This window comes from Polypterus senegalus, chromosome 16 (genome assembly GCF_016835505.1).
Source record: "Polypterus senegalus isolate Bchr_013 chromosome 16, ASM1683550v1, whole genome shotgun sequence".
NCBI lineage: Eukaryota > Metazoa > Chordata > Cladistia > Polypteriformes > Polypteridae > Polypterus > Polypterus senegalus.
The window spans coordinates 54,610,206-54,634,832 of NC_053169.1; the positions used below are offsets into that span (position 1 = coordinate 54,610,206).

The 24,627-nt window shown below is 41.6% G+C and overlaps 1 protein-coding gene across 2 annotated transcripts in view; it reads left to right on the top strand.

Moving 5' to 3' along the window:
- disc1 (DISC1 scaffold protein) overlaps positions 1-12,432 on the top strand; it is a 248,571-nt gene extending 236,139 nt beyond the window's left edge. The window contains exons 13-14 of one of the 2 annotated variants that reach the window (XM_039737722.1): positions 2,733-2,850; positions 11,313-12,432. In XM_039737722.1, coding sequence (XP_039593656.1) covers positions 2,733-2,850; positions 11,313-11,452 — 258 coding nt within the window. In that variant the 3' untranslated portion in view covers positions 11,453-12,432. Of the gene's footprint in view, positions 1-2,732; positions 2,851-11,312 lie in introns of those variants that run through there. The other variant, XR_005630805.1, reaches the window with a different exon arrangement.
- Positions 12,433-24,627: the final 12,195 nt, after the last annotated feature.

Sequence of the window (24,627 nt, forward strand, 5' to 3'; positions counted from 1 at the left end):
CTCTCTCGCACCGGCTTTCTCACTCACTACTTCCTCCTGCAACCTCCGTTTCCTTCTCTTTTCTTGTTCATCTCTTTTTTCTCCCTTCTAGCTGACTTGTGCTTCTATATATTGAGGGGGGCCATAGCAGCTGCAGGACATTAGCAGCCCCAGGAACAATCACCGATGTGGGCAGTCCTTCGCCTGTGCACTAGGTGAGAAATGCCCACACCGCAGATCGCCTTGAGATCCGCTACGGCCACCACGCCCCCTCGTTAAGCCACGAGCACGGTGATTATTTATTTAAAATAACTGGCCTTTGCTAAAAGAGCTATGGACCCATTACACCACATCGTAGCTTATGAAAGGCCTTCTGAAAATCAAGATATCATATCATATGCCTCTGTCTGATTGTATCCCTTTGTTGCATCCTCATGGAATTCCAGCGTATTAGTGAAACATGACCTTCCTCGTCTGTTCTCATTTTGAGTATTTGTTAATACAATTAATACAATTCTAGACATAACATGCTTGATGTTTTCCTTAATAATTCCTTCCATGAATTTATCTATGATGCATGTTAACCTTACTGGCCTGTAGATACTTAGATCAGCCTGATCATCCTTTATATATAAAGGGAAAATATTTGCTGGTATTTCCCCATTGTGCTGAGACTTTCAAAAAATATATGCCAAGAGGTTGTATACACTATGTACTCACTAACTTCCTTAAGCACTTGAGCGTTAATGCTAACTGGTCCTGGTTATGTGTTAGATTTCAGCCTATTTAATCCTGGCAAAATGTCTCCGTCTACAATTTCTAAGTCACTAAGTACTGCCTTAGTAACTTCTGTTACTTTAGGGTGGTTTGCGACTTTGTAATGTGTATAAGAATCAATGAAGTCAGTCAGTCTCTCATCATCTAACCTGTTTTGTCCTGAACAGGGTCGTGGGGGTCCATTGGAGCCTATCCCAGCTAGCATAGGGAGGAAGGCAGGAAATCAACCCTGGACAGGACACCAGTCCAACACAGGGCATGTGAGAAGTGCAAGTTCAAAGCATTTGCTATTTCACTGTCAATATATTCTAACTCACCACTATTGTTCCTAATTAACTTCACCTACTCCTTGACTGTTCTTTTACTGCTAAGATATTGAAAGAATCTTTTAGGTCATCTTTGTCCTTTTCTTTAGTATTTCTCTCCAGCTCTCTTTTAGCCTTCCTAATATCCTTTCTAACGGTTGCTCGCATATGCCCAATGGTTCATGCTGGAGTTGCTGGTCTTATATGTCTTATTCTTCTGTTCTCTCCTCTATAACATCCTTCTTATCTCTCTCTTTTTCAGATTTTTTTAATTTCTTACTGAACTTTACCCAGCGTTATATGCAAAACACTTTTTAACCAGCCCCTTGTCTCCTTGACTGTCTCTGTGCTTAAAAGCTGTGGACACCAGGAGCCACTCCAGCTCCCCAAACACCCAACACAAGCAAGCTCTGACACAAGGACTATAGAGTCTTTTATTATGGGAAACTCTTTAAAGCAAGTATTTCCCACCTTAACCTCAAGTACAATAAGCACAATGCTCACACAGCAACTCCTTCCTTCCTTCCCTCTGGCTTTCACTACTTCCTCCTCTTCTCCTCGCAAGCTTTGTCCACCATCCACCCGACTCTTGCTCATTGATGTGAGGCAGGCAACTCCTTTTAACTAGCACTTGGGGAGTGAGTGCTGAGTGCTAGAGTAGGGACTCCCAAATCCTGCAGGTCCCCCTAGCGAACCTCACAGAACACAGCAGGGCTGTCCCCTGGGACTACAATACCCAGCATGCCCTGTGAGTACCAATGCAGGATCCCATCCTGGGTTCACTTTCACCTAGTGTTCTGGAGGAGGCATTGCCATAAAGAAGCTGTCTCCCCCTGTGCTTCCATTGCAAGGGCGTACCAATTGGGTAATGATGGTGGCCATCCCTCACAAAGCTTATCCCAATAAATCTTACTGAGGCTAAACAGAAAATCATGTGTGGCACAAGGATGTATCGACACACCTCTTCCACCTACCACAAGTCTAGTAAGCTCCAGTTGAAGCTCATGTCTCTTTTCCGTTGTTATGTGGTTTTGGTTTTGCCCATTTCCATGATCACTTTTGAAGCCATTTGTATTTAAAAAAACAGATTCAGTCGACTGAGTGAGTATGGGTTCATGGCCTGTGATCAATGCTGGGGGTAGGTTATTTTACACCTTAGGCCATGCTTAACAGTGTGCTAACAGAGTGTTTGGCAGCTAACCTGTGTGGCTAACCCCAACCCACCCATGATCTGCGCCCTAGGTGAATGCCTAATTTGCCTGTGATGGCCTGATATCTCATCCAGGTTTGGATCCTACCTTTTGTCTGATGCTGCTTGGGGTAGATACTAGGTCTTGTGGGTGAGAGCCGACTTAAGGAGGTTAAATATCAGTTTGTGTACCAGCATGATTATCTGCCAAAGGTCATTTCTGTTTTCTTTTAATTTATGCTGCTGTTTAAAACCATTCACAGTGACCACAGTTTCTAGGTCAGTCTTCTTTTAAAATGGATCAGATGTTAAAGGTTCATAATAAAAAAGACAAAAAGGAAGTGTTTCGCTACCTACAATTTAAAAGAAAAAAGTCTTTCTTGGTCTGCTCTGGCTGTGACAGATGCTTGTAATTCTAGCTGAATTTTCTTCAAATGTGCAATACTGTTTCCTAATTTTTCACTTTCTTATTTTTCCCTTAGGTCTGCTGGACTGGCACAGCAAACATAATGCAGCAATGTGAATCAATCAGTGAGAAATTGCTGTCTCTCGAGGACCAACTGCAAGTGGCAATTCTGCAGCGTGATAAAGGCCTTACTCATATCCTTTCCTTTTTTAACACTAAGCCGTCAGCAGCTTTCCATTGCTCTATTGTTATCAAACCCTATAGGATGTCACAGGAACAACCAAATCGCTCAAGGTGCCCCTGCCACAGTGCTGTCAGCTACTAACTGAACAACAAAGGCTGGTAGCGTGCAGCAGTGTAGTTGACTTAAAACTGGAAGGCTCCAGAATGAAATCCCACTTGCGGCTATCTGATTCTGAATCTGGGCCAGTCACTGAACCCCCTTGTCCAAACATTGTAAGGATGTGCCACATGTCTCTGGGAAAAAGTGTTAATCTTGAAGGTACTATCCATCAGGTAGAAATGTTCAGTTGTAGGTGGTACACTCTTGCATAAACAGAGCCGGTCAATCCATTAGGTGACATAGGGTGCCATCATCTGAGGGGTACCATTTATGAAAGTTAAAGAGTGTTCTCTCCTGACCCTAGGGGCTTGAACTTTGATGATACTGTTAAGAGAAGACCAATGTTTCTGAAAGTTAACAATGCACATGCTTCGCACTCCAAGGGGCTCACACGTTTAAGTCCATGTTATATATAAATTACTGAAGCGGTGCACACTCTAGACACCAAGTGGAGCCCCCTGCACAGGTCATCGATGTCTAATAATACAGACTACCCGCTATGAACAACAAGGGGCGACATCTATTCACCCCACTTAGAGCTCCAAATGGGCTTCATCCGGCACTGTGCATAAAGATGAATCCGTCAGGACAAAATGAAATGCCTCCGTGTAGGATTTAGAGAAAAGTCTGCATCTTCAGACCAACCAGCCTGCAAATTAAACTTCATAGAAAACAACATTTCTGTAAATGCAGAACAAGACAAGCTTTCAAATCCGTCCATAATGCTTTTTAGTATCTTGCCATGTTATTCTAAACCTTCAATTATCTTCTGTGCTTTTGCCATGCAGATGAAAGGCAATTTTATCGCTTCAGGTACTGTAACGTTTCAGAAAATAATAATCAAAGATGAGATCAGGAAAACCTGCAATATTGAGCTGTAGTTGTAACAATGCGCTTTTTGCTCATTTGGAGTAGTTTCAATATTATATTCTACATCACCTTTAACACAAACAAAACTTTAATTTGTTACTTGGAAATGTGATCATTTAGTCAATTCATTCCAACTCTTTTAATGTCTTTTTTTCAATACTGCTGACACTCCTTGTTAATAAGGTGAGATCTCAGTAATCTGGGCGACCCTGAGAGTAGAGTTGCTGCTCCTCCAGATCAAGAGGAGTCATTCGAGGTGTTCTGGGCATGTCATAAGGCTCTCCAGAGCTGCTCAAGACACATCCCACTGGGTGTTGACTCGGGTTCATCCTGGCTGAAGGCAGAAATGGAGAGAATGACAGTTGTGCAAACTCAAACTCCTTCCCTCAAGTACCTTTCAAAACAGTCCCGTAAGAGTCACACAGACTGGTATTACATTATCAATCAATCATCCCACCAGTACTCTTCTTCTTTATCAGCATCCAGCAGTATTTCACCAATACCTGCTCCAAATTGATAGATGGGTCCGCCAATGCTGTTGGTCAACTACCCTCTGGCATTCTGGGAGACCTGAACATTTATCCGCCCAGGACTCACTTCTTTTCTGTTCTAATGGCTAATAGTCCTTCCAGGGCACCCTACCTCATTAAGGAACAGAGAGCCATCTAGTGGCAGTGGCCCAGGTACAAAGGACCCTGTGCGTTGTTGAGCTGGATAGCCTGCTTTAGTCAACATTGTTGTAATGTTCCAAAAATAAAATTAGGACATGGCTTTGTAATTTCTCATTGCTGTGTATGCTCTACTGGTGCTTCTTAACGGCTCTTCTCCTGAACAGTGTGACAATGGCAAGACCTCTCTCCACAGCAGATATGAAAGACACTACAGTGCCTTCAGAAAGTATTAAGACCCCTTCACTTTTTTTACATGTTCTTATGTTGCAAACTTGTGCTATAATCAATTAAATTCACTTTTTCCTTCATCGAGCAATGCTCAATACCACAGAATGACAAAAGCAAAAACAGGATTTTAGGGATTTTATTATCAAATTTATTAAAAATAAAATAAAAAAACAGAAATATCTCATTGCTACAAATATTCAGACCCTTTACTCAGCATTTTGTCGAGGCACCTTGGGCCTTGGGCTTCTTGGGTTTGACGTGACAAGCTTCACACACGTGGATTTGGGAGATTCTTCTCTGCAGATCTTTTTATGCTCTGTAAGATTGGATGAAGACCATCAGTGGACAGCTCATTTCAGGGCTCTCCAGAGATGTTTTGTTTGGGTTCAAGTCCAGGCTGTGGCTGGGACACTCAAGGACATTTAGAGAGTTGTCCCAAGGCCACTCCTGTTTGTCTTTATTTTGTGCTTGGGGACATTATCCTGTTGGAAGGTAAACCTTCAGCTCATTTTGACATCCAGCACACTCAAGAGCGGGTTTTCATTAAGTGTCACTCCGTTCTTTGCTCCATTCATCTTTCACTGAACCCTGACTTGTCTCCCAGTCTCCTACTGCTGAAGAAACAACTCTACAACATGATGCTATCACCACTGGAATGGTATTGGACAGGTGACGAGAGGTGCCTGGTTTTCTCCAGACATAATGCTAAGAAGTGAGACCTGACAGTTCAATCTTGGTTTCATCAGTCCAGATCATCTTTTCTTATAGTCTGTGAGTTATTTAGGTCTCTTTTTGCAAACTCCAGTCAGGTTTTCAAGTGTCATCTGCCCACTCCACCTTAAAGCTCAGATTAGTAGAGTGTTGCAGTGGTGGTTGTCCTTCTGGAAGTTTCTCCCATCTCCCACATAGACTTTCTGAAATCCAGCCAGATGGACCATTGGGTTGTTAGTCACCTCTCATACCAAGACTCTCCTCCCCAGATTACTCAGTTGGCTGGATAGTCAGCTCTAGAAGGAATTGTGGTTGTTCCAAACTTACTCTGTTTAAGAAATACGGAGGCCACTGTGCTCTTGGGAACCTTTAGTGCTGCAGTCTTTTTTTCGTAGTCTTCTACCCAGATGTATGCTTCAACACAATGCTGTCTTTAAGCTGTGCAGGCGACCTAACATCACGCTTTGGATTTTGCTCTACTGTGGGACCTTCTATAGAAACATCCCAATGATGATCAACAGAAAGAGTTGCATCTGAGCCAAATGTCAAGTGCCATAGTAAAGGAGCTGAATACTTGTGTCAATGGGATATTTCAGCTTTTTATTTTTAGTAGGTCTGCACAAATTTCTAAAACCTTTGTCATTTTGGTGGGGTATTGAGTGTTGCTTGATGAGGGAAAAATGAGTTTAAATGATGCTACTTCAAGGCCGCAATATAGCAAAATGTATAAAAAGTGAGGGGATCTGAGTTCTTTCTGAAGGCTAGAATGGATAGACAGAAGAGCAGTGGTACCCTTCTGGAAGCTTTCTTTTCATGTCTCTAAATCCAAATTATAGCTCTTCCATGAAACATCTTTTTAATATTGGTCATTATAAGAGGTGCTACTTAAAATATTAATGATTGCAGCAAAAGCTCTAGGCAGCCTTTCATGCTGCACACGCCATCTTTCATCATCTCTGAGTATCCTTTTTGGTAGACACAACTGTGGCTCCATTATTTCATCTATTCTGAACACCCGTGTCATTTATTATATTGAGATTAAAGGAAAATGTGAGAAGCTGTTCAATAGGTGAAGCGTATTATGAGGCCACATTAACTGTAAGCGAGAGCCATGCACACTGTGGCGCCAGCGTCTTCTGGGGTTTATTATGAATGAAATTCTCGGTTAAACCTTTTGATGCCCCCAATGTGTAATGTCCTTGGAGACATTTGATTACAAAGCTTGCCTTAGAAACGGTTCTTATGAGATTTATGATCACATGGTGTTTGTATGTCTTTCTTTTTTCATAATGCAGTCACATTTCAGCAAAGGGAAAATGATGCATTTAGAGAAGCACAAATGGTTGGCAGGTAGCATGGTGGCATAGCGGATAATGCTGTTGCCTCACTCCTTTACAGTAGATAAGGAAAGGAAGATGATGCTGCAATGGGAAAGGGATTAGAAATACTGAATGTCTGAGATCAAACAAATCACCAGAACCAGATAATATGTATCCTCGAGTTCTTAAAGAGGTTAGCGAGTACATGTATAAACACTTGAGGCATATTTACAGTAAGAAATTCTGAAGGACTGGAAAATGGCAAATGTTATTCTGTTATGTAAAAAGGGTGACTATGCAGATCCAAACAACTGTAGGCCAGTAAGTTTAATGTGCATCACAGGAAAATTAATGGAAGGAATTATTAAGGATAAGATTGAGCAACACATGGCAAGTGCAGGAGTTTTACTGAACAGTCGGCATGAGTTCAGACGAAGGAAGTCCTCTTTTACTAACATGCTGGAGTTCTATGAGGAAGAAACAAAAGGAGATGATCAGAGTGCAGCATAAGATATGAGTTATCCTGACTGTCAGAAAGCATTTGATAAGGTGCCACATGAGAGGTTGGGCATCAAAGTAAAAGAAGTGGGAGTTCAGGGCGTTGTGAGCAGATTGGGGCAAAATTCACAGACACAGGAAGCAGAGGGTGATGGTGCAAGGGGCCGCATCAGAAGTGGCTGACATTAAGAGTGGTGTCCAGCAGGGGTCAGTGCTACGCTTGCCGCTATTTTTGACATATAAATGGTCTGAATAAGAGTTTAAATAACAAGCTGGTTAAGTTTCCAGATGATACCAAGCTAGCTGGATTGACAGATAATCTAAGACCTGTTGAATCCTCACAGAAGGACTTGGGCAGCACACAGGCTTCGGCAGATTTGTGGGGGATGAAATTGAATTTCAGTAAAAGTTTTAAACGTTGGAAGTAAAAATGTGAGGTTTGAATACACAATGAGGTTTTCTGAAAAACAAACGCACTCTTTATGAGAAGCATTTAGGAATCGTCGCGGACTCAACACCATCAACTTCCAGACAGTGTTCAGAAGCCATTAAAAAGTTAACAGAATGTCAGGTTATATAGCGCATTGATGTGTGCAGTACAAGTCACAGGAGGTTCTGCTCAGGCTTTATATCACACTGGTTTGGCCTCATATGGAGTCCTGTGTGCAGTTTTGGTCTCCATGCTGCAAAAAGGACACAGCAGCACTAGAAAAGGTCCAGAGAAGAGCGACTAGGCTGATTTCAGGGCTACAGGGGACGAGTTCTGAGGAAAGATTAAAAGAGCTGAGCCTTTACAGTTTAAGTAAAAGAAGATTAAGAGGTGACATGATTGAAGTGTTGAAAATTATGAAGGGAATTAGTGGATTGAGACTGTGACTGTAAAATGAGATCATCAAGAACACGGGGACATAGTTGGAAACTTGTTAAGGGTAAACTTCACACACACATTAGGATGTTTTACTTCACACAGAGAACCACAGACACATGGAATAAGTGACCACATAGTGTGGTAGACAGTAGGAGTTTAGGGATCTTCAAAACTCAACTTGATGTTATTTTAGAAGAATTAAGTGGGCAGGACCGACAAGCTTTGTGGGACTGAATGGCCTGTTCTCGTCTAAATCTTTCTAATGTTTTAATGTTCTAATGAAGGTTACAAAAACATTTCCTGATCTGGTAAATCATGATTTTTCTGGGTAGTGTCAGATTTTCTTGTCAACAGCATGAATCCATGGTGGGAGTATGTAATGTTTTCTTGGCACATGTTAGGCATCTTAAGCCCAATTGAGCACCATTTGAACGTCACCCGGGCACCTAAACATTGTTGCTGACCACATGCCTCTATTTGTGGCCACAGTGTAGCCTTTTATCATATGAGTACTTCAGCAGGATCATTGGCAGATGATAATGCACCCATCACCTCAAGATGGTTCCATGAGCATGATGGTGACTTCAGTTTACTTCAGTGGCCTGTGTAGTTCCCCAATCCCAATTTAGAGTGTTTGAGAGATTCACAGCATGAATGTGAGTTTCCAAAAAGGTCTGCTGGATCTGCATGTCAGTATCAAGTCAGCAAAGCCCCAAATTGTTGAATTCCTGTCGCAAAGAACTCAGGCTCTGCTGGAGGTGAAAGGAGGTCCTAGCTTTAACTTAGATAGGTGTGCCCAATGACGTATTTCTAATGACCTACCTCTTTCTTTTTAATTTACTCCAACAATATTAAATTCTTTGGATTATGAATCAAATCAACTAAATTTACGGAACACAAGGTACCAGGTAGCATCACAAAAACTGTGCATTTACCCATCTGTCTCTTTGAACTTTTATTTTTTCTCTCCTAAAACATTCAGTCATGTGTGTTTTGTAATAACGGCCTGAAGCGGACCTTGGATTTGAAGGCAGATCTGTCTGATGGTATTTAAGATAAAACCCAGTGCCCATTATGGTAAGCTGTATTGGGCAATTTATCACTCAGAAACTCTGAGCTGGCGTAAGATGAGCTTTGCTACTGCGATTTCTGTTTCTTGATGGATTACTTCAGCTGCCAACAGTTTAATAAATACCAAGTGCATGCATTTTTTACTTTAGCTAAGTGAAGGACTACAATTCAATCATTATGTGTGCTGCGGCTTTATTATCCCAAAGAAAGGCAAAATTTGTCAGTTGTGCTGGGGAGTATTTCTTCAGTAACATGAGCCTCCTTCCATTTGTCTTTGGGGCTGAGCAAATGGCCGAAATCAAGTCACTTATTCTTGTTTCCTTATTGTCTTCATATACTGATATTCAGGTTTAGTGTTCTAGAAGTCCACAACACCCCGACAATGCCGAACACAATAGGAAGAAACTTAGCGGCAAGCACAAGCAAGTTACAATTTGGCCGTTCACCTTACTCCATAAACTAATAAGAGAGAAACCCTCATATTATTCAGTTTCACTCCTGGCATAACCCAAGAGTCCTATTTGAACACGACAGCACTTCTCAGCTTTCAGATTATGGGTGTTAATGTGACACCCATATGGCGAATGTACTGACCTTTCACCTTCTTTGGAGGCTCCAGCAGCTACTTCAAGGTCGACAACGCAGAGTGTCCTTTTCAGTGCCTGCCGAAGTTCAAATTAGCTTGAAGGTTAGAGTGAGTGGGCCTGCTTGTCCTTCAGGCCTTTTAATTGTTTCAAACTTCTCAAACTTGTTTGAATCTCTCTTGGTGTTCCATCTGTACACATAACAAGCTAAATACAATTAAACAACACAATATGCAATACATGATACCATCACATTATATACAGTAGTAGGAAAAATGTATAGCATAAAACACAAATATATAAAACAATACTATATAGTATGTGGATCTCACACTCAGTCCTGGGGACCCACTGCGGCTTCAGTGTTTGTTCCTACCAGATTCACAATCAGTAATAATAATAGATCTCATTTAGTTTGCTGGTCTCTTGTTCTCTTCTCTTACTCTGCATTCAGAAAAGTACAGCAGGTCTTCAGGAAAGTATCTATCTATCTATTATATAGTGCCTTTCATATCTATCTATCTATCTATCTATCTATCTATCTATCTATTATATAGTGCCTTTCATATCTATCTATCTATCTATCTATCTATCTATCTATTATATAGTGCCTTTCATATCTATCTATCTAACTATCTATTATATAGTGCCTTTCATATCTATCTATCTATCTATCTATCTATCTATCTATCTATCTATTATATCTATCTATTATATAGTGCCTTTCATATCTATCTATCTAACTATCTATTATATAGTGCCTTTCATATCTATCTATCTATCTATCTATCTATCTATCTATCTATCTATTTTTTTTTTATTTTTTAAATGACCTTTATTATGAACAATAACAAAAAATACAGTCATAAGACAAACAATCCCAATATTCAGGATATTAACAAAAAGTCTGTATCAGACAACCACCACTGCTCCCCCTTTACACTCCTCCTACTCCGCTCATAAATATAATCAAAAGTTGACAATTCATTATAATACAAAGACCACCACTACTCCCCCTTTACACTCCTCCTACTCCGCACATTAATAAGAAAATCAAATGGTAATTCATTATAACACAAAGACCACCATTACTCCCCCTTTACACTCCTCCCACTCTGCATATTAATAGATTATTTTAATATTAAAATTAAACTTTACTTCGTGCAATGACAAAAAAAAAAAAAAACATGAACACAGCAGTCGTATGCAGTTTTTTAAAAAAAAATATCTATCTATCTATCTATCTATCTATCTATCTATCTATCTATTATTTAATGCCTTATCTATCTATCTATCTATCTATCTATCTATCTATCTATCTATCTATCTATCTATCTATCTATCTATTATATAGTGCCTTTCATATCTATCTATCTATCTATCTATCTATCTATCTATCTATCTATCTGTTACAAAGTGCCCTTCATATCTATCTATCTGTCACTCGATTGACTGACCCATGGTCTTAACACTTTCCTTAATAAAGAAGCTACAGTCTCTGCAGGGTGAGATCCAGATGGTGAAAGTCATTCTTCAGGAGATGCTCGAGAAGTTACAAGTGTCCTCAGAAGAAAATGATGAAGAAGCAGAAGCCCACTTCAGCAGGCGCTGGTCACTTGAACTTGGAGAATAACTGCGGACTTACTTTGTTTTTCCATGGACGCTTTTTTAGGATTCCATTAAGGAAATGCATTCTGGCCGCCTTAAATAGAGTCAGCGTCACTGAGTTATGACTTGGGGTACAGGCTCTGCTCCTGTTGTCACCAGCCTTCATGCCACCTGGTGTCATTGTGGCAATAAAGGCATATTTTATGTGTTTTATGTTTCAATAATGGGCCTGGAGGATGCACTAGTAAAGAGTTCCACACATTACTGAATGTCATTGTAATAAACCAATATGCGTTTTCCAGTGTACTGGACATTGTTTTTTTGGGGACAACAATGCCCACCTTTAGCAGGTTTAGGTGCTTTTGTAAATTACAGTTCAAGTATGAATACAGAGCTATGCACCGTGATGCTTCCATGTCATGTTACCAGCCTGTTATGTTTAAGATAAGCTGAAAATGACGTTATAGGAGAATTAAAATAAAAAAAAATTGGCAGGTACTCCTCTGGTTATCTGTAAAAGAAGACATTTCAACGAGACCACACAAGGAGTGTCCTCAGAACACAGGCCTGCCTTACTTTATAGAAGATGGTGAAGTTTAGGGTCACCATGATTTTAAGACTTGATTTGCCGATGCAACAAAATATGAACCACTACCATCAAATCACCTTTTGTAACTTTGTATTGATTTTAATATATAATTCCACTAATTTGAATATAGTGTGTAACTATAAATTGGTTATTTAATCAGCTGTTTTGTAATAATATTTGTTTACTCTGATATTTTTAATGTCTATGTATTTTCTATAAGGAAAATTATTTTTAAAATGTTTGCCTAAATTAAGCTGGGGTGTTATGTGGGGCCTGTGTGGAAATGGAGTATAACAATCAATACAGAAATAATAAAAAGGACAACATTACATGGCATACAAATATTTAAACCTTAAGAAAGCAAAAATGTGCATTTATATTTGGTTTTTCTCTATTAAAGGAATGCTCCAGCCAAACATATTTTGTTGATGTGTTTCTTACCCCATTTATTTCATCGTGATGACTGAGAAAATGTATTAATCTCATATTTTCTTGGGGACTGGAGAGAATATTTTTTATAAAACAGAAGCCCATTGGGACCAGTGCTGCACAACAGCAAGTGATGTGAAAAACGTTCACAGAAAAAAGAAAATCTCACATTACCCGTGTCGCATAATCCACATGTAGTGGACTACAAAACCCAGCTAAGATTCACAGCGCCTTTGACAGTGATTTATTTATTTTTTCGGTGGGGATCCCAGGAACGCGCCCGACTCACACACACACCCTTACAGAGATAAAAAAGCAACCGGTAATAAAGCAAAAATGAAAGACTGTAATAAGCTATAATAAACAAAATATAACTACACAAACTAAAACGATCCCACCCCAGTTCCCTTTACAGCAATATACAATAAACGTGAATACAATAATAACAAACAACTAACAAAAACCACTCATGATAAAGTCCATGTCCAGTCCTAATGGTGTTTCCTGATGAGATGATGACGCGTGAATGGGATCAGGAGTGCTCCTGTCTTTGCAAGTCAACAACAAATCCTCATACCGTCCTCACGTAACAGGGTGACACCAGACAGTGCATACACCCAAAACAGGTGACGATCCAGGGCAAAACAAGAATCCAAAGGCAGGAAAGGGAAGGCAAACAGACAGGTAACTCAAGACACAAAACAACAAAGTCTTCCCTCTCTGTATAACTGGCCTCCTTTTAAATCTCGTTCCAGTCTCCTTGTTCCCAGCAGCCCCTGCGCCCTCAGCAGACAACCAATCAGAGCCATTGCAAGGACTGCTGGGAGATGAAGTTTTCACTCCCCAGTAGCGCCGCTACACACATGTCCATGATCCAGTTGTATGTTCAAAGTGTGTAAAACACGTGCTTTTTTGCTAAAATATCATAGTAACACTTTAGTTTAAATACTGCAAAAATGTCCCTACTACAGATATACAGTTACTGTATGTAACAAGATCTAATCTCATAACTGCAGCTCTACTCTGAGATCCTCCTAAATGTCTGCGCTCTGCACGTTATCTCTAAGGCTGAGGCCAGATGGCCCATAAAGGAAGCTGCGCCATTTGCATCCACAATCTAATTCCTTCAGTTACTAACTAAAGCTCGTGGCCATAGCTGAGGGTAGAAGCGTAGATCAACCAGCTTTGTCTTTTGTGTCAGCTCGATCTTCACCGTGACCGATTGGTACAACGTCAGCGTAACTCCAGACGCCACTCCGAATTTCCTGTTGATCCTTCGCTCCATTCTTTCCTCACTTGTAAGAAAGACCCTGAAATACTTACACTCCTCCACTTGAGGCTGCACCTCCTCCTCGACCTGTAAAGGGCACTCCATTCTTTTGCAGCTGAGATCCATGACCTCAGACTCGGAGGTGCTAATCTCATCCCAATTACTCCATACCTTACAACTGGGGTGTCCAGCTCTGGTCCTGGTGGGCCGCAGTGGCTGCAGGTTTTCATTCTAACCCTTCACTTATCAGTGACCAGTTTTCACTGTTCATTAACTCCTTTTCTCCTTCATTTTAATAGCCCTGTTTTTAAGGCGTCAGTCCTCTGAATTTATTGTTTTCGTCATTAAATGGCAGCCAAACAGAAAGCAAATGTGAAACCAGCCAACAGCTTCAAACTCCAAACATTTACTTAACTAGAAGCCAATTCTTGCTGTTCATTACACTCGTTATTTAATTCCTTGGCTTGTTGCTGCTCTCATTCTGCCACAGCAGACATTTCTAAAACTGTTGATTTTTCTCTTTTTCTAAGAACAGCGTCAAAATGTTTTGGTGTCCTGAGAGATCAACCTTACCGAGACCATCACCTTTCCTTATTTTCAGATATTGTGTGATGTGGCTTGATCTTTGTGTCTCATTATTGTTTGGCTGCTACTTAAATAAAAAGGAAATAATTCAAGGGGCCATGTCAAGTTAATTACAATTAAGGCAAAAGAAATTCATTAGCAGCAAAAACTGGTTACTAACTAAGAAGATGTTTAGAATGAAAACCTGCAGGCACTGCGGCCCTCCAGGACTGGAGATGGACACTGCTGCCTTACCACAAACCACCTACCTGTGGACCTGATGAAGCCAACAGGACCACATCATCTGCAAAAAGCCGAGATGTGATGCTGAGGTCAGCAAACAGGATGCCCACCATGCTTTGGCTGCACCTAGAAATTCTGTCCTTGTCTGTGCTTTATCTTAATTATTTGAAGATAATCTATAATAATGATTTGATAATTCCAAATTTTGCTAGGGCTTATTTGATGTTACTTCATTGTTTATATTGATCATTTTGATTACTGGGACTGAAAGTGAAAGTCAAATTTCAATGCCCACCTAAGAATTTCAGATGCTCTTTACAGCGTCAGCCCTGACCGAAAATGAAGCACAGGCCTTTTGCAGGCCTGCTAGTTCGCTGTTTGCTCGCTTCTTCCTAACAAAGCTGAACCAAAGAAGCAAAGAAGGCTACAAGAGCCACCCCAATGACATCTTATTCCCCGTCAGCTGGCTTTGCACAATTTCCTGGCAACAAAAGCTTCCAGTTTTAAATTTTTAATCAGAAATGGGCCAGCTGTGGCTGAACTCCTTTGTGAGCAGAGTCCCAGGATTCCAGTTTGCCGTATGGTGGCCATGTTATCCATTTCATTAAGAGGAAAAAAATCTAAACCAAGATGTCCTGCATGGATGTTCTGAAAGCAAATTTAAAACCATCTGTTCAATTGCAACTTCTTACAGATACCATTTTCAGGAGGGAGAGCAATTCCCTGCACACCGGCGAGGAACCGAGTGTCCTTTTAATCCCTGTTCAAAATCCAATTTACATTTAATTGAATAGAGGAAAACTTGCCAAAGTCAAATAGACACAGAAATCACATTTGTTGCTGAATAGCCAGATGCTTTTTGATTCCCCACCACTACCCCCCCAACTCCAAACACATGAAATGAGCGGATTCTGCAAGTCTGTTGATAAAAATGTTAGGTAGGATTAAGGAAAATCCAGCAAGCGTGAAGCCGTCACTTGACTACTCCCTTCCAAAAAAGACCTCGGAGAACAGACACAAAATATCCCAGAAGTGCGCTCGATGTGTCTATTAGGAAGGCGATACGTGACTCGTTTGGCAGGGATTTTCAAGGCAATAGCGCACACAACATGCATTTCAGCAGCATAAAGCTCCAGTGTTTGCCTTCCGCAGTCTTCTAGGAGTTTGCCTCAAGCCAAACTATGAGCATTTCTCACATCCACAATCCCTGCAGCCATACTTGCCACCCAGTAAGGCTTTGTTGGCCGCTCAGTTCTCCATCCGCCACATCATTTACTCTGAAAAGCTGGTATTGTTCTTCCTTTCTTGTTTGCGGGATTTTTATTCTGCCAGGAGCCCTCATTGGGATGAAAGTGCTGCGGGACTCACCCTTTTTTATTAATCAAAAGCGTCTACAGTGTGCCTCATCCAGTTCAAACAGTAACTTTGTGAGGGCTAATTCATTTTTTTTTCCGTTTTGGCCCAAGGCTGAATATTTTTCCAAAAAACTACATTTTCTGAAAAGCACTGTGAAGGAATCACAAAGACCACAAACAAGGTTTGGGGTAGCCACCCCATATACTTGAAAATTAATGAAAAAGATGAAGTCAAATATGTCTTTTCAGACTGAGCTAAGTGCAGAATTGATGTAAGTTCAACAAAAATGGCATTTAAATATGCTCTTGACAGGAAATGATGTCAGTATTGCCGGGACCAGAAGTGAGATCAGGAAGATCATTCTGATGGTCTGAGGAGGAGGAAAGAGAGAACGTGTTATATGACAGCGCCACACTTATTTAGGCCCATAAAATCTCCTAATCACACGTGTGTGACAGCACACAAAACAATAGTTAAATCAACATAAAATATTTATTTTTGATAAATGTCTTTTTTGTGTTCCATGAGCCCCATCTCCGGTTATTGATGGCCTAAGTAGCTGCAGGTTTTCATTCTAACCCTTTTCTTAATTAGTGACCTGTTTTTGCTGCTAATTAATTTGTTTTTTAAGATTTATTCCCCTGAATTTCTTCATCGTTCCTCTGCTTCATTTCTTTCCTTAAATGGCACCCAAACAGAAATGAAATGTGAAGTGAGGGAGCCAACAGAATTATTGTGGTTAATTAAGCCCGTTCTTTAATTCCATGGCTTGTTGCTGCTCTCATTGTCCAATAGCTTAAGTTTCCAAAATGGTTGATTTTCTCTTTTCAAAGAGCACTGTTAAAATGTGGGCCTGAGCAGATCAGCATTTCTGAGACCTTCACAGTTCTTTATTTTCAAATACTGTATGATGGACACACTTTGCTGGTCTTGTTTTGGCTCATTTTGTATCTCATTATTGCTAATTAAGGAAAAAGAATCAATTAAGGCAGTGGTTCTCAACCTGTGGGGCGGGCCCCCCTAGGGGGGCATGAAGTAACAAAAAGGGGGGCGCCAAGATGTGAAAAAAAGAAAACAAGAATCAAAAATATGAAAAAAAATCTGTTGAAATGAAAACAAATTAACTTAAACTGCATTCTGATACTAGAACAATAAACATAGAGTTAGATAAATGTCGATAAAACTTAAGTAGGTATAATAAAATATGCATCTACATTTCAAAAAAATGTTAGGGGGGACGCAATTAAAACTGTTATGAAAACTCGGATCGCAAATACTTAAAGGTTGAGAAACGCTGAATTAAGGGGACTGAGTCTTTGTGAGCAAGTCAATTAAAATTACTTTAAAAGAAGTTAATTAGCTGCAAAATTAGGACACTAATTAAGAAAATGGTTAGAATGAAAAGCTGCAGCCACTGGGGCCCTCCAGGACCGGAGTTGGGGAGCCCTGCTCTGCAGTATGTGAATTCACATACCTATTACATACAGTACCTGTTTGTTTCATCACTCAGAAGCTGAAAGGCACTTTCTTGTTGCTGGTAATCCGTAGAGTCCAGTAGAGCGCCGCGTCGTTTCATGAAGTCTGGTAGCCAGCTCGCCTCCCACAGCTCTTTGTCTGGGTAGTCCTCCCAGGTGAATGTTGCTGTAGGTGCGTCAGCTACACAAATGCGTTCAGCACTACGATCAGCTGAGGACCGATCAGCTGATGCAAGTACCCGACTTCCATTTTTGATCCCCAAATCACTTGCATCAAAGTTGGAGTCAGAGTCCGTTCAGTAATAATGTGCAAAACATTGTCCATGGAGTATTTTGCTTTGCGCATTCACTTCGCTCTCTCGTCAGATGCCAATGACATTTTAGACGTTGTTTACTCTGTGCTACTCACGCACATGGAGGAATTCGAGGTGAAATCACTGAAGCTAACTTCTCTTCTAGCAAAGAGGGTCAAACTTTGATGTAATATTGTCTTTTGTCGACAATTATAGTTGATTACCGCCCTCTAGCACTGGATGTCGACATTAGTTAACATCCGCCTTCACCTGTATGTGTCAACATAAGTCGACTCCCACCTCCAAAGTGTTATTTGAAAATGCAGAATGTATTGGGTAAAAGAAGAAAAGGGATTGTCTCCCCCCAACCCCACACTCCTTATGACCCAGTCTTGCACTTCTTAGTGTCTTTGAGATCCAGTCCACAATGACTGTCATATTGGGGGGATGGGGTCACCCTGGCAGAATTACTGCTAACAGTTCTAGTAGTGGGGGGAGAATCTGTTGCCGACAGTTCTAGCGGTTTGGGGGAGGTCTTGGAGCATCTCTGTTAACAGTCATATCAGATCAGTTAAACTGTCTGTGGTGACCCGTTGTGAGACACTTCACAAACTGTACCTGACCCTTTACCATTGAATATAATGGTGAGTAACGACCCAGAAGTTACTATGGTGTACACTATATGATAAAATGCTAATGTCTGTGAGTGTGTGCGTGTGTGCGTGTGTGTGAAATGTTGCTCTGCATTGTCTGATTGGGTTTAGGATGAAATTGATAACACATTGTCAAGGTCTTCTAGCCTACCTTCTAGTTACATTTACACCAATGCTATAATACATTAGCTGGTTTTGTCCTATCTGTTATATTATAATTCTTAGTTCTCAGAATCAAAGTAATTTGTACTTATGGTTTTAGGTGACAGATACTTGGTTTCTTTCCTGGTCCACTTTCTGCAGACATGGAAAGAATTTTCAGCGTGTTCGTTTTCCTTGTTGTGGAGGTCTCCTCCTTCTTCGCTTTTGGTTGTACCTTCTGGTTGCAGGCAGTACTTTAGTTTCTCTTTGAGGGTTTTACAAGAATCCTTGGTTGCTAGCAAAATTTCATCTTGAACTGGTGATCATTCAGTTGCTGTTTTAGCAAAGGCATGTGGTTCCTTCCTCTCTCTTGCTTGTGCACTTGCTGCCTTATCAAGGTAATCTTGTCCAAACTCCAGTACAAACAAGTTTTCAATCCTTCCAGTCCAGCCTAGTTACCCTCTGGAGTAAAAGGATTGCTTCAGCTTCCACAGTTGCTGCACTATGTCAGCTATGGGTTCTGGTTATGGGCAGCCAGAGGTGACCATGTGGAGCCGTAGCTTAGTGAGAGGAGCAGTTAGGTAGGATGTTAGAAGGATTTTTAAAAGAGAGGTCTTGTGATTGGCTTCTTGGGTGTATCTCTTGGTTGACCACTGGAGCAAACTTCTATCCATCGATGTTACTCATCCTTGATTTATGGTCCTTTGTTCAGAGCTTGAGTGTCCATTTCACACCTTTAGGAGAGAAGTCCCTGGTTGTTACATGGTCTGGTATCAATCAATCATCTTAACAGATAAGGCTGCAGAGACTCCATGCCAAAGGTGTGTTCAGTCAGACAAACTAGGACTTTTTAGCTGGCAATGAGTGTCTGGAAGCAGCACATAAAACCAGGACTTAGGTTCTGGCCTAGCAAAATTGGATAATGTTAGTCTGTCTTACATTGGCTCTTCCCAAAAATAACAACTGCCATGGAAGGATTTACGACATCCAGCATAACGTGACAAAGAATCTCAGGGGTATTCCAGAAACAGAAATCCAGGTATGTTTCCAGCAATGGCAACATCGACTAACTGCATGCTTAGGCCGCGAAAGGGGATTACTTTGAAGGCGACAGTGACTGCTAGTGCACGCACACATTTTTTCAAAAATATAATGTTTGATGTTAAAGTGTTCTTTTTTGGGGTTGTTTTTGTAAAACATAATTTTTAATGTTAATGTGATGCTCATTTAGTCAAATTTATCTGAGGAGATAGTGGATAAGTGATGGGAGGCAGAGTGTGTATTTATATATTTTTGCAGAACTTAGTGAATAACATGAAGGGAAACGTGACTTCAAGGTGTTCCTTTCAGTTTGTCCTTAATCCAGAGTAGTGGTCATGTCTCAGATGCAGTGGCAGACTGAGGACTATTTGGGTAATGATATGGTTCTAATAGTAGCATTTAAATTAAAAAAATATGAAACAATGTTATTACATTTATGAATCACTCAAAAAAATTTCCCTCGCCTGCTTCTTCCCAGGTGCACTCCAACTGAATGAGGACCTAATCACACAAAGGACTTTACAGGAATCAAGAGGTTTACGAGAAAAATGATACTGCTAGCCACAGATCTTTTATACTGAAGCAGTGGTCCTCATTTTCCAGTTAAAATTTATTCAGCCATAAAGTCTAGTCAGCCCAAATATTGGGGTGTTTATAAGCTACAACATCACTAATTCAAGTCAACAATAACACAACAAAGGATCAAGAAGGTTACAAGAAAATGGTGCAGCTGGATCGAGATCTTTTACACTGAAGCAAAAGTCCTCATTTTCCAATTAAAAGCCATTTTAAAGGATTATGAAGGTTTAACTGACAATTAAGCATGTTATTATAAGTTGGAAAAAAAGTATGGCTAATACACTTGCACTAATGGTTCTAATTGGAGAGCTGTTAGTTCCTCCTTTTAAATTTGTTTTCTCCTGGGAGATCTTTCAGAGCGGCTTGTCGTAGAAATATTCTAATTGCGTGATTACAAATTACCGTACATTTGTGTTAACTGAATGCTCTGCACGGAGGCAGTTGACAGTAACACCAGACATTTAAGACACTTCACACCGGCAGTGCGTGTCATGTTAAGCATTAAAAGTAAAATCATTTTTCATTTTAAGCCAAGGGTCTTCCACCTGTAAGGGAAAGAAGCTGGAGCAGATAATGAGTGGATAGTCTGAAAATCTCTGTGACTTAATCACGCCGTTGAAATTGTTCTGGCTAGCTACTAAGGGAGAATGGAGAACATGATTAACCCTCCATAAATAGAACTGAAATTGATGTTCTTGCGAAATAAGATGACTTTGATGTGAGGTGCTTTTACTGGCTGTTCACACATTAATTAACTGTAAATGTACATGTGGTACCAATACAACAGCTAGAAATGTGCAAAGATGTGTGATAACTACAAAAGAAGATCGTTTAAATGCTGTCCTGGAACTTCAACAAAAGGAAGACCAAGGCTTCTAGACATCAGTTGACCTCACCGACCAAGTAAAGAAGTGACAAATATGCCTTAACATCTTCCCAATCGCCTCCACTCCCACCTTCATCCATAACTCACCCTTTATTCAGTCAGGGTATTTACTCAGGTGCTATCATTTATTTCTACAGATCCAGTGATTAGCACTATTGTTGTATAACTGAGCGTTCCAAAGCAAGTCCCAATAAGCTCCAATAATGCCCATTAGAGAGGGAAACACTGACAAAAAAAACTCTGACTAGTAACACAGAGGGCCATCTCTACAGATAAACAGGCATATTAATACAATAATGTGTGTAATGAAAGAAAGCTCTGTAGATCACAAAAGGCACAACAGGGAATACCTGCAATGTCAAGCAAATCCAGAAATTCACAAAAGCGCAAGAATAAGCACAAGAGGACTCACCCCACCACAAGCACAGTCAGATGAACCACCCAGAACTGTGGGAAACGCTCTGCCTTAATAGGGCTGGTGATGGGCAGGTGGCCCCGCCTCTTGTGGAACCACCCACAAAGAACAAGACATTTAACACAAAACAAAGAATAATACAAATGATTAACAAAGGTAGCACTGGCATTCATTCAATCATTTTCCTACCCACTTAGTCCTGAATAGCATTGTGGAAGTCTGCTGGAGCCTATCCCAGCTAGCATGGGGTGCAAGGCAGGAACAAACCCAGGATAAGGTTCCAGTCTGTCCCCACTCACACCAACCACACACACGGTCCAATTTAGTATGGCCAATCCACCTCACCTGGATGTCTTTGGACAGTGGGAGGAAACCGGAGCACTCTGAGGAAACCCACTGTAAAAGATAGCCCAGACACAGACAGACACGGACTCCAGATCTCCAAACCATACACGTTTTATTCCTCTTTTTTTTTTTTACAGCACACAATTTCACACAGTACAGACAATACTCTCAGTCCTTATCTTTGTTTCTTCTGCCACCTCAACTCCACTCCTCGTAAGTTCCGTCCTCTTCCACCAAACTCCGGCTCCCTGAATGGAGTGAGGTGGCCCCTATTATAATGCACCCGGGTGTGCTTCAGGTGCTCCCTGATGATCTGCCTGCATCACTTCCTGGTGTGGCAGAAGTGCTGCATGGGCATCCGGAAGCATTCCAGCTGTACCTGCTTCCTGGTTCAGCAGCACTTCCTGGTGTGGCAGAACTGCTGCGGCCCAAGGATCCTTAATCCTTTGGGTGCCACCTGGCGGTGGCCATGGATCCTCACAGGGTTGAACCTTCCAGTTCTGTAGCTCCTACACAATCCAGGATGGCTGCCCTCTTACGTCCTGGGGAAGGAATTGCCCCTCTCCCGGTCCCCTGCTTCTCCATGCCTTCCGGTGGGGCAAGCAATCTGGCCATCCAATACACCACACAGACACAGGGAGAACATGCAAATTCTACCCAGGGAGGATGCAAACCCTGGGCTCCTTCCTGTGAAGCAACAGTGCTACCACTGTGTACTGTGCAGCCCTTAGCAATAAAAGAAGTAAAAAAAAATCAAAAATGAATACAACAGACATGAAACAAGACTTTGAATCATTTCAATTGGGATCCTGGTAGGAAAATAACTGCTGATTGACATCTTTTGAAGATTGCATTCAAATTCCAGAATTTCACGTGCATATCATGTTCTCCACGTGTCTGCTATGGTTTCCATTCTCTCAGAGGTTTGTGATAAGTGTAAATCGTGAGTGAGTGTGTGTGTGTGAGTCAGTAGGTCCTGGTGTGTTGCCTGGCGTTCCATCCAGGGTTTGTTTGGGCATTCAGACTTACTTTTATTAAGGGGAATTAACCCTTCATGACACACCCACATACCTGGAAAAGGGTCTCTCTTTGAACTGCCTTTCCCAAGGTTTCTCCAATTTTTTCCCTACAAGGGCTTTTTTTGGGAGCCTTTCCTTGTCTTCTTAAGGCTGGGGGGCTGTCTCAAGGTAGGGCCTGTTAAAGCCTATTTGAGCCCTCTTTGTGTGATTTTGGGCAATACAAAAATAAACTGTATTGCATTGTATTGTATTGTATAATTGTTATGGAATAGCCAGGTTTTTATTCTTGGAAATCCCTTAACAATAATCCGTTGCCATTTGATTATTACATTGTGGTTAGATTTCCAATCAGACAAACAAAAAAACAAAAGCAATAAAAACAATAAAAAGAGCAATAAACTGCTGACCACAGGGTTCCTGTCCTGGCTGGGGTTCAGTCTTGTTTTCTGTCTCTTCTGCTCAGTTTTGAGTTGTCGAGATATGTTAATGTTGCCTTTGTTTATTGTCTTCTTCGGTTTCTCTTTCTGTGTTATTTTTCATGCGTATACTCCAAGACCAGGCTGTTTCTAATGAATTTGCATGCAGTTTGTGTGAGGAACTTTCAGATTTGGGTACGACTGCCGATCCTAATGTGATGTGGGAGACCTTCCGTGACAAGACCCTGAAGGATGCTGAGGGTTGTGTTGGTGTTACCAGTGTTCCCAGAAGGAGGTGTTTCATCTCGCAGGGCACCCTGGATATCATCGAGAGGAGTTGCAGCGCACAGCTCAGTGGCAACTCTGGTCTGTACCGGGAACTGAGAAGGACGGCTGCGAGGGCTCTTAGGGCAAATAAAGAGGCGTTTGTTAGATGAATCTGTGAGCAAGTGACACACCATTTGTGGTCTAGCGACCCACGTCCTGCTTACAGAGGAATCGAACCATTACGCACATCTGAATCTGTTCATCGGAGAGTTGGAGTCAGGGCAGCTGATAGAACGGCCCTTACAGATGACACTGCAGTTGGGACCCGCTGGGCTGGCTACTTTGAGCAGTTGTTCAAAGCCGATCCTCCGGCTAGGACGTTGGATATCTCTCGGGCCACAGTTCTTGAGGCTGATCCTCCAATTAGCTGTGAACCACCCAGTCTCACTGAGATTGCACAGGTGGTGAACCAGCTGAGGGGGGGAAAGGCTGCAGGGATCTGTGGTATCCGGGGTGAACTTCTCCAGGCTGGTGGTAAGGCTGTCCTCCTGGCATTGCAAGCAATCTTTGCTTCCATTTGGGAGCAAGGGTGATTGCCTGGATTATAGCAACTACAGGGGGATAACACTGCCCTCGGTGCTGGGTAAGTTCCTTGCTAGGGTCATCCTGAATAGGATCACTTGCTCACCTACCAGCGACTGGAACAGTCTTGTTTTACACCTAGGAAGTCTACCATCGGCCGCATCCTGGCACTGAGGGTTCTCATGGAGCACAAACGTGAATATCGGCAGAGTTTCTTTGCAGCCTTTGTCGATTTTCGCAAAGCGTTCGACTCAGTTGATCGAGCTGCCCTGTGGGACATCCTGAGGGTTCGCAGGATCCCCTCGAGGTTGCTGGATATCATGGCCGGCCTGTACACTGGTACTGTGAGTGCTGTGCAGAGTGGAGGCAGGACCTTTGCGTTTTTCCCAGTTGATTCTGAGGTTCGTCAGGGGTGTGCCGCTCCTACTCTGTTCAGTGCTTGTATGGACTAGGTGTTGGGCAAGGTCGTGGGATCCAGCGGCTGTGGGGCATCTGTTGCTGAAGAAAGGCTCATGGATCTTGACTTTGCTGACGATGCTGTGAACTTCGCGGAGTCAATTGAGGCTCTGATTGGGGCACTCGAGAGACTTAGCGAGGAGTTTGAGTGTCTGTGCTTGTGAGTGTCCTGATAAAAACC